The sequence below is a fragment of the Pantherophis guttatus genome, chromosome 2, assembly GCF_059756535.1.
Source record: "Pantherophis guttatus breed Tessera chromosome 2, ASM5975653v1, whole genome shotgun sequence".
NCBI lineage: Eukaryota > Metazoa > Chordata > Lepidosauria > Squamata > Colubridae > Pantherophis > Pantherophis guttatus.
The window spans coordinates 193,097,009-193,112,523 of NC_142064.1; the positions used below are offsets into that span (position 1 = coordinate 193,097,009).

Genomic DNA, 15,515 nt, shown 5'->3' on the forward strand with positions numbered 1-15,515 from the left:
CTGGGGAATTTTATAGATAGTTTGAGGAACTTTTCTTTTTAATACAAACAAGTGACCAATAGTTAGATTTTACAAAAAGCAAAGCAAACCTGCAACCCACTACTTAAAAACTGAACCCCCAAGCCAGCAAGATAGGAAACAGACACACAGAACTTTTCCAACTTGTAGCAAACAGGAAACTTCACATGTAACTTACACCTGCAACTGTTTGACTGGTTCTCATGAAACCTTCTGGTTTTTATACCAGATTTCCATTAATATAATTTGACACAGGCCTAGCCCAATTTGAAAGTATGTATGAAATATCAGAGCAGGGAAAGCCTACGAGATTTAAAATCCCAAGGTTTAATAGGGGTATATTGGATCACAGGAAAAAAGATACATACTGTACAATACATACATACATACATACATACATACATACATACATACATACATACATACTGTACAAGACACTGTTCCGCAACACATGCCTAAGAATTTTTCAACATGCCTAATAGTTGCTGGGAATTATGATTTCCCTCCAAGTTCTTTTTCCTTGCCCAATTCTGAGGAGTTGGAGGTGGGGGCATTTTATCTTGTTTGGGGCTCTTGAACGGAAAGCAATTAATCAGATCAAATTTGAAGAAAGTCAGTAACAACAGCATTACAGTAGTTGCTCGTATCCAGGGAGACACAAAAATCCAAAACCATTGTCATTGTCAGTTCTCAAATCAACTCAAACTTGAGATCCAAGCTACTAGCAACATACCAGACGAAGGCAAGGCTACTAGCAAATGTTTGAAATGCAGATATTTCTCAATTCCACATAAAACTCAATTGGAGAGTTTCCTACTTGGGAATCAGATAACAATGTCACAATTTTAAAGATTCCATTTTAAAAGGTTAAAATTTGTTAAGAATTCCATGCCTCCTCTTTTAGATGCTAACCTGTTTTTTTTTTGTTTGTTTTTTTAGTCTATCACAGTTTTATTCATTGTTTTAAAAATTAAATAGAAAATACAAAGTGGATATAATCATAATTTGGAAAATTTTGAATTTTCTAAGAAGGGTAGAATTTTTCACAATAACCATGCTCTTATTATTTCCTATAGTCTAAAATGGCTGAGAGAAATAGGCATTTTCTAGCAACTTTGGTCCCATAAATCTGTGATCTTTATGAACATTTTTACATACACAATGGATTTCTAAGCAGCTTCATGATATATGGCATTAACCATGGTCAGAGCTCTGAACAAACTTCATTCATTCTTTTTCACAATGGTGTTCTAAATACTGTAGAACTCCCATGATGTTTTAAAGCAGACATCTTTAAAACATCTATAAAAACATCTGTACTGAAATGGAAGTAACTGATCAATCTCAAAGTTTAACATATATTATGGAAATTTATATGGAATGATTCTACAATTTCATACTTTTGAAATTTAAATGTAGGTTAAATGTCAGCTCTCAAGTCAAATCTGTTGTTCATTATAGAAGACAAGTTAAATGCTAAATTTGCATGATAGTTTCTTTTCTCAATACTTAGTTCAAGGAAAAAGTCCTTGGTAATTGTCAGGTGTTCAGGACATGGACTTTTGCTATGCAAATGTGAATATACCTGACAGCTAGGAATTCTGACTTCATCCAAAGTCTGATTAGATTTTGTTTCCTCTTCTGGGTAGAAATTTTATGTCTTGAGTAAAACCATTTCTCTGATTTCAAAAACATTTGCCTTCCTTTACTTCATTGCAATGAAGTCATAATGTAGAAAATTTAGTTTGTAACAGCTAACAGATGACATGCTGAGCAGTTGCCAGCATTTCTAACACCCCCAAAAGCCAAAAGAGAAAAGTCTAAAAAGTGTGTGAAACTCAATCATTCAGCCAAAAAGAAATTTGAGAAAAACTCCAGAAACTAAGAGAGGGACATTAGCATTCAGAAATTTTTTAAAAAGCAAATGGTAATAGGGAAACCATAAATAGAATAAACAATTTCTAATCCATACAGGTACTTTATTTTTATCCCTTTCTCTGTTACACACATACAAAAATCAGTCTTCTATAAGTGACTAATTGATTAGATCATCTTATAATTTTGAATTATTTTAACAGAATTAGCAGCGTTTTTCTTGAACATTCTTTTATTTTGAAAAAAATGTACTTCTTTTCTCTAGAAATACTTCTTTAAAAAATATCAGGCTTACCTTTGCCATAATTAAGAGTCAATAATTATCACTCCAAGGATGTATCTTGTCAAACCTGTTCACCCAGTTAATTGCCTGGGCATTAAATGTTTAAGGGACAGGTTTTAACAATGCAGCTGACTGAACTGTGTTTCATGGAATTTATAATTTCACTTTAGAAACCTCTTATCCCCCCCAAGTCAAATTTCTATTTCATCCTTTCCTTCAACCTTGCAGGTGTTTCTAAAAGGTAGCCTTCCAGAAAGCAAAAAGGAAGGTAAAGAATAGAATAGAATAGAATTCTTTATTGGCCAAGTGTGATTGGACACACAAGGAATTCGTCTTGGTGCATACGCTCTTGTGTTCATAAAAGAAAAGATACATTCATCAAGAATCATAAGGTACAACACTTAATGATAGTCATAGGGAACAAATAAGCAATCAAATCATATTAGGAAACAGTCAATATAAATTGAAAAGGAAGAACATGTTTTTTAAGGCTGTGCTATAGAATTCAGATAAGTGTTTTACAAAATATGTTGATGTGAACAAAGCACTTCCCTTTGAAGCAGAAAGTAGTATCTGTGAAAGCACACATGCAAACCAACCAGAGGTAGCTTTTGAAGCAGCCATATAAGCCATACAAGGACACGGTTGGTTTAATGCTTCAAAGAGAGTGCTTGCTTCAGGAAAATGTACTTGTTGAAGCACTTCTTTCAAATGCTTTGCTCAGCCGTATTATACTTTCCATCTTAATTAGCTATGGAAGAAGTCGTGGAAAAAATATTAGGTGGAAATCTATTTTAGGTTTCTTGTGTGAATCTCACGTCACTGGGACACAAACACTCCTGTGAACTTTCAACAATAAGCAAGGGCAAGTACATGGTAGAAACTACCTGGAAGAAGCATCACACCAATTTTGTTGGAATCTCAAATTGTACTTCTTTGATATGTCAGATGCTGGGTCTTAATAACTTTACAACAGGAGTGTGACCCTATACATATTTATACATTCAATTATTATTTATTGCATTTCTATCACATTTTTCACCAGAAATACACGATATACAGAAATTTCAAATCCGATTTTTATCCTCGCAACCACCTAGTGTGGTAAATTGGGTTTAGAGAGATCAATTGGCTAAAGTCATCCAAATGGGAATATGACTATTAAAAACCATATTAGTTTAGGAGTTCAGTGGAGCTTCTTCTCTCATAAATTAATTTTGAATTGTAGCTACAAAAAAATACGTAGTGTAGCTATACTGCACTAGAGAGGGAACATTTGGAATACTGCATCCAGTTCTGGTCACCATGATACAAAAAAGATGCCGAGACCCTAGAAAGAGTGCAGAGAAGAGCAACAAAGATGATAAGGGGTCAGGAGGTTAAATCATACAATGAACAGCTAAGGGAGGGGTGTCAAACTCACATCGTCACAGCGTTGTCACGTGAAATATCAGGACTTTTCCCCCCTTCGCTAAATTGGGCGGGGGCGGGGCCAGCACATGACGCATCCGGCCCGCGGGCTGCAAGTTCGACACTCCTGAGCTAAGGGAACTAGGTAGGTTTAACTTAGCGAAAAAAAGGCTCATAAGAGACATGATAGCAGTCTTCCAATACTTGAAGGGCTATCATAGAGAAAAGAGTGTTGATTTATTCTCCATTGCACCTAAAGGCAAGACAAAAAGCAATGGGTGGAAGCTCATTGGATTCAACCTGGAAATGAGGAACTTTCTGACAATAAGAACAATTACTCAATGGAATAGCTTGCCTCCCAGAGTTGTGAGTGCTCCCTTATTGGAGGTTTTCAACAAAAGATTGGACGACCATTTATCCGTGATGGTATAAGGACTCCTGCCTTGGGCAGGGGATTGGACTAAAAGACCTCCAAGGTGCCTTTCAGCCCTATGATTCTATGATTTTAAGAAGATAATTTTTTAAAAAACAGAACTGAAAGGAGGAACAAAACCTGATTAACAAATGTAAATATAAGCTGTTTTTTATAGACCCTAATAGAAGGAAGTCAAAATTTTCATCCATTCATACTGGCCCGATTCTCTCTTCTTCCTTCTCTGAATTAGTCTGTAAAATGGTGTTTCCTTTGCCTACCAGTTTACACTTCATTGTTACTCTTTAACAGTTTACACATGCCTTTCCCCCCTTTTAAACACATCTAAACATGATTAGACTAAGAACTGCCAGATGTTGCTTGAGTGAAAGCAGTATGCTTTCACTAGTTTACAACTCAAGACAGGTCTTGTGCTCTTATATTTGCTCTTGGCTTACATCCTTAAGTTCCAAGGGCATTTGTTATAAACTAGTAATTACACAAATTAGACACCAATCACATTGCATGTGTGTCCCCTGTATGCATTAACATCAATGATTACAAAGTACTAATTTCTTTGGATACAGCGCTGAACAAGTCCTTGTAGCAGACGGTTACCTCTTTCACACTTAAGGAAACATTACAGGTAGAAAAGAAAGTGAGGCCTAACTTTAGCCACAGTCATTCGTTCCTATTATGTGCTTATTTCACGATTTGAACAAATTAACAAATCTCCCAGTAACAAATTTGCCATCACACAATTGGGAATAAGTGGAGTTGTACTACTAATGGCAAGATTTTTCAATAATCTAAGCCTCCTAAAGAAAGGTAGTCTTTGAGCTTCACTTTCTTTTTTTCTTTTTCTCTCAATTAAAATGGAAAAAGAAGTTACCAGTGGCACAATTATGGTTGGCACAGGAAGATCTGGGGGAACTTTATCCACTTCTAACCTCATGGACCTAGTAAAGTAGTTCACATGAATAGGGCTTATAAGTGATTTCTTTACCTTAAGGATCCAGGTTAATTCAAAAGCAGCAGAAAGAGAACATTGAAATGTATAGCTATGAGGCAGGTGTGTGTGTGTGTGTGTGTGTGTGTGTGTGTGTGTGTGTGTGTGTGAGAGAGAGAGAGAGAGAGAGAGAGAGAGAGAGAGAGAGAGAGAGAGATTGTCCCACAGTCTAGTCAATTTTTGAAAAACAAAGAAGAAAAAAACAATGACAACATGAAATATACCACTAAAAATATAGAACATATGGAACCCACTTTAGACTTTTGTTATCAGAAAAATATTCTTGCTGCTTATGAAGGGGTTTGTTGGCTGTACCAATCTGAGAATGTTTCAATAAGTATATTTTGTTTTCAGTTTTAGTTGACTCATTTAACTCAGACACGCAGAACATAAATAGAAATCATACACACAACATATGCAGGAATGACATGTATTCAAAAGTATAGTGTCATTTTTCATTGAAAACTTTTTATTCCTCCTTATGATACATTTTAAGTAATATTCAAAACCTTTAAATGTTATTCATCAAATCAAATTAGTTTTACATATCACAGAGATTGCAATAAACATCCTTTAAAAATTATGTTTTATGACTCGGATACAATTACCCCCATGTTTTTAAATTACTTCAATTTTTCCAGAGAAAGAAAAAAGTAACATTGTGGGTTAAGTGAGTTCAAGATAATGACTTCTGACAACTAACATAATAAGGACTTAAAATGACAAGTAAAACAAACTGGCAGGAGAGAGCTTTATTGTTCAAGCATTCAATGACTTAGCATAAGTCTCCATCCTATTAATGAATTATGATTCAACAGAAATCTGATTTTTTACTACTTCTTGAGGATTTTGGTGATGCAATAACACAGAAAAACAAAACCTCAAAATCAGCAATTCCAATTCCAATCAGCAATTTTTTTTTGCATTGTTTGTTTTAAATTTATAAAATGTACATACTAGCAAGTCATTTCCAATGGAGGAAAATGTTAATGGGCAAAGCCAACAGTTCCAGGATTCTCCCTACTGCACTTTTCTAGCAAACTACATCCAAGTATATTAGAGAAATGTATGTTTTGTACATCGCCTGCAGTTTTATAAACTTCATTTTTTCTTTGTTGTACTTTTCTTCAACTCAGTACAGCAATAAATTAACAGAAACTTCCATAAAGTTCATTTCTGTTGTCTTTAAACTTTCTCTACAAGGTTTTTCTACTTTCTGTCTGCATTTTTTTTTTTAAAATTGTTTTACAAACACATTGGAGGAAGGGTGTCACCGTAAATGGAACTACATTAATACAGTACAGCATTCTAAAACTCCTGTAAAATAAATTTTAGTTTAAAGAAAAAAGCAAAACAGCATCATGTTTGACTTATTCATGAATATAGTATGTCACAAATCTATTCATCATCAACTAATGGCTCTAAGGGCCTCTACATTTTGTTAATGTTCTAGAATTACAATAATCTTAGAAGAAACAGAAAAGGGCATTGGAATTTAATAAACAAATAGACCAAGACTATTTTGAAGCACTTCTTTGAACAAAACTTAAAAACTCTGTAACTGTCATGAGTTCTCAGGTCAAAGAAATATATAGAAGATATTTACAATCACCTTTTCTCATTTCTTGAATTCTTTCAATGTTTCAAATTTTTTAAAAATCTTAAAAATCTTAAATTTACAAGCATCTTAACATGTTCATTAAAATTAGCAGTTTTGTTTAAGGTGTTGGACTAGGAGTAGAGAAATCCAGATTCCTATTTATTCTCAGAGATGAAAGGACAACTGGTTGACCATGGGACAGTCATCTCTGAGTTTGTCCTACTTCACAAGGTTATTGTTAGTTTAAAAATCAAGGGTGGGGCGCCTTCCCATGTTATCCTGTGAAAAGCTGTGGTATAGATGCAGCAAATAATAATTGAATAATTAATATACATAGGCTGCCCAACTCCAGATGGCTACTAGATAACAAAAAGGCCTACAGAAAGCTTGAATTGCCATCTAGAGTTAAACTGGTGCAAAGAGGTGTTTTGGTGTGCAGCAGGTCTGAAGTAAAAAGCAATCCCTATGCTACAGCATAGTGCAAAGCCCAGCCCCAGCTTGACCCTGCAACCAGGCGAGGCCTGCCTCAGCAGCTATAGGAGGGGGGGAAAAAAGCAAAGGTGAACTGGGGTGACAGACTACAGAGTGGCAGGGGTCCCACAGCATAGGGTGACGAGGGTGATTGGGACAGGCTGGGTGGCTGCAGCTCTCAGACATGGCAAGCAGCCCCACAGCCAGATAGTTCTCAGAGTGGCCAAAAGGACAGAGATTGGGAGGAGATAGGTAGGTGGGGGGGAAGTTGGAGGCAGTTCTTTACCTTACTGAGGCTTAGGGCTGGAAGGGACTAAGCTTGAAATGCCTTAGATTGGGATGGTTCTTGACTAAAGACCAGTAACTCTCGCTTAATGATTGCAGTGGGAATTCCCTAGATTGCAGTGGCTAACTCATCCTGTCAGCTGATATTTCGCTTTACGACCGCAACCAAAATTCTGGTACCAACCTTGGCCATAAGTTGATGATTATCCTTAAGAACTCAAAAGATACCATCTAGAGCACGCCTGTCAAACTCCCGGCTCATGGGCCAGATGCGTCATATGCCGCCCACGCCCAAGCCCACGCCCGGTTTAGCAAAGGGGGGAAATATCCCTATACATCACGTGACAGCGCCGTGACGAAGTGAGCTTCACACCCCTGATCTAGAGCAAGTAACAACCAATTCTTTTCCCCAGTGGAAATAAAAAATGAACATCCCTCCTCTTATCACCCAATCCCAAGGTCTGGAGAAAAACCATGGTTTTAATGCCTGTCGGGGTGGGGGGGTCCTGTAAAACTCTTGAGGGGATGCTGTTCCAGAGGACACATGCTGCAACAGAGAATGTTTGTTTGCTTGCTTGCTTACTTACTGCTAGATAATATTGCTTATTTACAGGGAACAGAAGCTGTACAATGGATGAATTTTACTTGATCATTTAGACTAATTTCTTAACCTTGACAACTTTAAGATGTGTGAACTTCAACTCCCAGAATTCCCCAGCCAGCATTCAGCTGGGCATTAATTCTGGGAATTGAAGTCCATGCATCTTAAATTTGTTAAGGCTGAAACACAGTGCTCTAGACTGACATTTCAAAGGACCATGAAATGGAGTACTTCTTGTTTGTTTGTTTTATAAAAGCAAATGACACATTCCCACTGCAAATAAACATCTTCACTTTTGATCATAATGCATTTTAAATGGGCACAGCCATCAGAGTAATCAGTCAAATGAAAGTGTCTTTTTCTGAACTTTGCTTCTTTAAAAAATTAGTTAAACAGAAAAACCATGCAGGCAATTAAGAGAAAACATGTGCACGAATACAAGCACAGAGTAATCACAGTTCCTCATAATGGAACTAATTAGAAGTAGACAATGCCTTCTTCTCAGTTCTTTCTGTAATACCTTCCTTAGTGATTGCAGATCATGTTTACAAATTCCCAAGTTGCCGGATTCTTCTACTCACCCACCTCTATCCTTGCCAACCTCCCCCCCCCCCAAATTTGATCTTCATGCTTCATTTTATTTCTCTGCTCAAGATACTTCAGCTGACAGAAGTGAGGAAAACAGTTACATAATTGGAGGCATGTGTTGTTCACAAACATTTCTAGCAATACATGTTTTTGCAAGTTGTTCTTTTAAATAAGACACACGGTGAAGATTATTTTGTAAAAGGACATGCAGTTTTGAATATTTTGATTTAGATTTCATGTCTGATAGTGTTCCTTTTACTCTCAAGAAAAATGTATAATGATACAAATTTATATATTTAGATCACAATAATATTCTAACTCAAGAATACACTATTTTGATCTCAAATGACATATTTAGAGACTAATAGAAAACCTGACAACCTTAACAAGTGGCAATTTCTAGATGACCGTGGTTGGTTTTGAAAAGTTAAGCAAGATCAAACCTGATTAGTAATTGGATGAAAGACTTAGATGTCAGGCCTGAAAAAGTTGGGGAAAAAAACCATTCCAAAGGCAACAATGGAGAGCCATTTGCATATTTTATCAAGAAATAATATGAATGCATCCATGTAATCAGTAATTGAGTTACATTTAAGGGCACATAAATTGAATAGTAGAAATACTTTAGCTTTATATTTATATTATTTAATGTTAATCTACTTCATATTTAAAAGCAGTTCAGTATTATGTCTTTTTAAAAATAAACATAATTCAGTTTTCTTAAAAGTTGCATGTTTAACTTTTAAAAGCTTACAAAGAACAAAGAATCTGAATCCTGTTAATCCTACCTTCTACCTCACAATAATTTAGCCCAAGTGAAATTAACAAAATTTCATTAAAGATACTTACAATTTTTTTCACTACTGTGCATTTTAAAAAGATAATGTTTTTTTAAAAAATATTACCATAGTTGCTGCTATTTTAAAAAGGTGACTTAAATTTCTATTTGTGGTCTTTTTCTTTTGTAAAATCAAATTATGAGCAGAAACTTTATACACATTAAACATCACTGTTACACTCTGGCCTTGATTCTTATTAGAAGCTTACATACAGTATGGGTTCATGGGTACTTAAACATTACAAACAATTATTCAAAAGCTACAAATCTTCAGAGAAATCTATTGTAAATTCAAATTTTAAAATTTTTTACAACTGCTCAAATTTTATGGTATGATACTTCCAAGAACTAGAAAAAAGAAATCTGGATTAAAACTTGACAAACTGGATTGTGTGGATAATGTTTCTATACCAAACCTCCTCCTCACTTTCTTCATGAATTCCTTTTATGACTATTTTTTATTTTTATTGCTTTCTCACTATTGTCTTATTCAAATGAACTTACCAGTCAAGTATTCAAGTACTGCTGCCATATATACTGGAGCACCGACCCCAATTCTGTATTTTGGATGACCTTTCTTTATATAACGAAGCATGCGTCCAACAGGGAATATGACCCCAGCCTTTGCTGAGCGAGATGTTTTGGTTGACTTTTTCTTTCCACCCCTGCTGGACATTTTTTTTCAAGGGGGTGTGGATCAGCACACTAAAAATAAAGAAGAAAGTAAGACTACCCATGGGTTCCATAATATTTATTCCAAATAATAAGTAAGACCTGAATATTATAAAATATTAACAGCTAAATAAAGTTTCTAAGTGCACTGTGCAATTTCAATTGCTATATTATCACAAATACAGGATTTTTTAGTGTATTTCAACAATGGTAATGGAATTAAGCATTGTTAGTATATAAGCAAAATCAGCTTCCAAAATAATCAATATTTCACTGCATGATGGATAGTAGATTGTTTAGCTTATGTGACAAAGAAGATATAATGGAAGAGAGATTTTAAAAAGGCCTGATAAAATCTCTAAAGCAAAAGTAAAATTTAATTCAAAATTCTCAAAAGACAAACTTATACATATGTGTAGACATGTGCATCAAATACATAAAACTTGCCTGGGGTTTGGACAATGTGCCAATAACATTCCCAACTAATTTCTAGATCAGAAAAGCCTGTTGATACAACAACACTAATTTTCTCTAGCCTATATTTCCACCTATTATTTGTTTCTAGAAAAGGGTAATTTTGCTTCCTGTTTTTATAAAGACATGGAAACTTCCTCTACCAATTGTTGCAAGAGATAGGGAGGGAGGGACGGAGGGAGAAAGGTAGAATATATAGTATGGTTCTGGTTAGTCCCACTTGAATAAAGTTTGCTATAGGCACTTTTCACATGAAAGTACACTAGTCTTCAATATATCTTTTAAGTTTTTGGACTGACCTTTAAAGCAAATTCCAAGGCTAGCAAGGCCTACTTCCTACTAAGCCCTGTAAACAACACTTGCATATACAATATATGGTTCTTTTATCTTTTTGGAAAGGATAAAGAGTTGCAATTAAATTCCTGGAATGTGGAATGGTGGAATTCATCTCCTTACCAACCAGACTTTTATGCCATTCCCCAGATGGAGTTTCATAAACTTCAGTCTGACAACTACTTTCCACAAACGTAATTGCACTTGACACCCATGAAGGATGGCCAAAACCTGCAAGTTAATTTACTACCATGCACAACCTTTTTATGGATAATTCTGCCGAGTGCCTGTAATTTTTACCTTGCATTTTTCTAAGAGTATAGGCATTACCATAAAATGCTAAAAAGCTCTATGGGGAGGTGTAGTTTACAAGCTCAGAAACTGTGGGTCTGCTGGGAACTGGTGGTTTAAAAAAAAAAAATCTTTCCAAAGACTTGAACTTTTGATTTCGCGTTGTGGCTTTTTTCCTTTACTGGTGTGGAGATAAGACAGTTCCATTAACAAAATTTTATAAACCAAAGGAAAACCTGTTGGTATTTATTGGTCTTAAGAAAACTTCTTCTCAGGCAAAACTGATCTGACATCAAATGACATTATTTCACAGTAGTTCTTCTCACTCTTTCTTTTCTCTTCCCTATTATTAAATAATGGTATCTCTATTTTGAATTTTTGATTTGCTTGCTCTCCATTCTTTTTTGTCCCCACTTGGTTCAATTTCACTCACTATGTGTATTTGCAAACAAGAGGATGCAGTGGCTAGGGGACATGGTGGTTCAGTGGCTAAGACACTGAGTTTGTGGATCGAAAGGTCGGCAGTTCAGCGGTTTGATCCCTAGTGCCGCGTAAGGGGGTGAGCTCCTGTTATTTGTCCCAGCTTCTGCCAACCTAGCAGTTCGAAAGCACGTAAAAAATGCAAGTAGAAAAATAGGGACCACCTTTGGTGGGAAGGTAACAGTGTTCTGTACACCTTCGGCTTTAGTCATGCCGGCCACATGACCACGGAGACGTCTTCGGACCGTGCTGGCTCTTCGGCTTTGAAACGGAGATGAGCACCACCCCCTAAAGTCGGGAACGACTAGCACATACGTGCGAGGAGAACCTTTACCTTTTTAACCAAGATCTATCAAAACACAAGTACAGGCATCTCCAAATAAAATAGTTTATTCAGATTGATCCAATATTTAACTATTTCTATGAATGCTTTCATACAAGACTGAAATGTCAGACAGATTGTAGTTAAACTTTTAATTACTCCATATATGGAAATTTGTCTATATTTCAGAACAGACATACTATTTCAACTGAGGCTATCATGACAGTCCTAACTGAATATATTATCTTATCACACCAACAATAATTGTTCAGAAACTTAAGGAAACATTGTAAAAAAAGTTAAGAAGCTTTACTCCATCCCATTATTCTTTTCATTTTGGAATTAAAATAAAAATGAAAAGTGACATTTAATTTATCAAAACATCTGGTTAATTCTGGCTCTTCTACCAGTCTTTAAAAACAATAGAGGCCTCAGTCAATCTGGAGCTTGAGCATTATAAAACCATTCACCGTTAAATAAAATAATACCGGTTGTAATGGATATTTTTAATATTTTGTATTGAAATTTCAATTTAAACCAGGGGTCGGCAACCCACGGCTCCGGAGGCGCAATGGTTTAGATTCTAAACCAGTGGGTCTCAACCTTCCTAATGCCGCGACCCTTTAATGCAGTTCCTCATGTTGTGGTGACCCCCAACTATAAAATTATTCCTAAACCCATTGAAAATATGTTTTCCGATGGTCTTAGGCGACCCCTGTGAAAGGGTTGTTCGACCCTCAAAGGGGTCCCAACCCACAGGTTGAGAACCACTGTTTACATTTTTCATAAAGCTGTCCAATCTATCATTTTCCAACAGAATCACAGAATTGGAACAAGCTGTTTTGGTCAACTAACTTCAAATAATATTCTTAGAGAATCAGCCACGGCTACATAATCTTAGCCTTAAGATGCTAAACTTCTTTTGGTAGCTCAGAAATGAAGACAGGAGATTGAAAGGGGGGGGGGGAGTTGTATCTAATTTCACTGGGAGTGCTACAATGTTGTATCTACATCAGTGACAGCATGCAACTGATCTTAAAAAACTAAGCAAATTGAACTAGGTTAGAGCTTGAATAACTCATGAATTACTAAGCCTCCCAGTCAGATTGGGAAAAAAATGTTGAAGAAAGTAGTATTATTGCCACAAAACTATATGGCAAGAGCATGAAGTCACTAGAAATCAAGCTCAACTAGAAGGATATCAGCCCTGCAAGTAGTCCAGACCAGAAATAGTAGCTGTTTATTTTAAGGTTATATTAACAAAATCATGCAAAAAAAAAGTTATTTTTTCTTCCCTCCTTTCCTTTTATTCTCCAGAAAACTAAGGTGAGTCCCTTCTAAAATATTTCCGATGCCCTCTCTTCCTTTGGGCTGATGTAGTTTTTACACAATGATTGTCCAATCTGCAGCTTTCCCACCCTTCTCTCAAGGCACTTCCACATATCACTACGTTACTTCACGGTCTTAACAAATGAAGACCGTACCAATGAGCAACTGGGGTCACATATTTTACACTGACAAAACTAGCTTCTGAAGTATATTTGACAAGGGAGTTAATTTAATAACAGACTGACAGCTGGCCCTCAGAAGCTGGATGTATTTCAGCTGAGTTCATTTTTCAATGTCTATGTGGCATTGTGGCAGTGGCTTGTTTCTGCTGAGATGCATTTGGACAATGACTTCTTGCATACACGTCTGATTTTGTTACATATGACATTGCTATTAGATAATCAGGTCCTAAGGCTGGATAAAAGCCAAGCCGGACTAGAACTACATTTACATCTTCTTGAACAGCCACCAGACTGTGAATTCATAGCCATCCAATGGCTACCGTTTCAACCTAGCCCATAAGTTATTTTATTCATAATAATAGTATGAAATGAAGGGGATGCAACTACCGCATGATATCTTCACAAGAACCATGTGAAGTTGACTATGGAAAGAAAATATTTCTGCAAATTAAGATTTAAAATTTAGATTCAAGCTTCCACTGTGTAGCACAGTGTACCTATCTATGATACCACATTGATTTCTCTGTTTTATTCAGCTGAACTATGTTACTTTTACAATACACTACTGCCAATCAAGTTCTGCTGTTCAGAATTTCCTGTTTTTTCTCCATAATGCTGTCTCCTGCACTCTTATTGACAGATAAGGTAGAATCCCAGATTAACACTGCACTATAGTTGTGTAACAGCATCAAGAAAGTTACTCCATGTAAAGTGAAGCTGTGTTTAAAAAAATGTAAATACCATTCACTGTTTCCTTCCTCTTTATTCAGCACTTAAAACACAGTGCTTGCTACAGAGACTACACTAGAAGCTGTCGTTCTACCCAAGAATTGTGGAACTTGAAATATTTTGATAGATATATGCTCAGCTTCCTACTACGAAGACTGTTCTACTTCCAACTCTATGCAGAATCATTTGTATATTTAAGGCAGTGAGATCAAAGCAACTTTCAAACCCTATAAACCCTGAATATTCAAATTATTTATAGAATGAGTATATTTGGCCCCAACTAATTATTACGATACATGAAAACTTTGTCTGACCATCATAAATTGGCAATTTCAAAAGAAGATGCATATCTCTTTGATACTACCCATACATACATGTAGTACAGTGGACTAAACCACTATTATTAACATCTGCTGCTTGCAATTACTACAAGTTCAAATCTCACCAGGCTCAAGGTTGACTCAGCCTTCCATCCTTTCAAAGGTAGGTGAAATGAGGACCCAGATTGTGGGGGCAATAAACTGACTTTGTATAAATATACAAAAGTACGAAGGCTATTGCTTAATGCATTGTAAGCTGCCCTGACTCTCCAGAGAAGAGCGGCATATAAATTAAAGCAAAAAAAAAAAAAAAAAGAATCTCCATTTTTCTCCCTGAACTGTTTAAATGCTGACAAAAAGTCATCACCACTGCTGACATCTTTTTATGTGTCCTTGAGAAAATCAAGTAAGAACAGGCTTTAAGAACATACAGTTGCCCTTGCTGAACCAAAAAAACTTATTAGAAATCTTGGTGACCATTTAGATCAGGGGTCAGCAACCTGTGGCTCTGGAGCCGCATGTGGCTCTTTCACCCCTCTGCTGCGGCTCTGTCACTCAAAATATGTGTCACAACTACCAATGTGCGACACCCGCCGGCATGTGATTTATTGAGCTTCTCAACCCCCAGTAGGCCAACCATGGATAAATCCAAGAAAAGAAAAGTTTCAGAAGAAAACAGAATGTTTAATTTAACTATTTATTTATTAATTAATTAATTAATTAATTAATTAATTAATTAAATTTATATCCCGCCCTTCTCCCCGAAGGGACTCAGGGCGGTAAACAGCCGAGAATTAAAATCACATGCAATACAAAAGTTAAAATAATTAAAATAAATTAAATTAAATGGCTGCCCCAATTTAAAACCCCTAGCAATACAATTAAAAACCCATAAAACCTATTCAGGCCAGGCCAGCTTGCTGAAATAAAAACGTCTTCAGGGCCTTACGGAAAGTGCGGAGATCCGGAATCAGCTGTATTCCGGGAGGTAGC

General features: G+C 36.1%; 1 protein-coding gene across 2 annotated transcripts in view; it reads right to left on the reverse strand.

The window, feature by feature from the left end:
- MACROH2A1 (macroH2A.1 histone) overlaps window positions 1–15,515 on the reverse strand; it is a 38,401-nt gene that overhangs the window by 17,275 nt on the left and 5,611 nt on the right. For both annotated transcript variants that reach the window (XM_034403725.3, XM_034403715.3), the window contains exon 2: window positions 9,895–10,095. In XM_034403725.3, coding sequence (XP_034259616.1) covers window positions 9,895–10,066 — 172 coding nt within the window. In that variant the 5' untranslated portion in view covers window positions 10,067–10,095. The remainder of the gene's footprint in view (window positions 1–9,894; window positions 10,096–15,515) is intronic.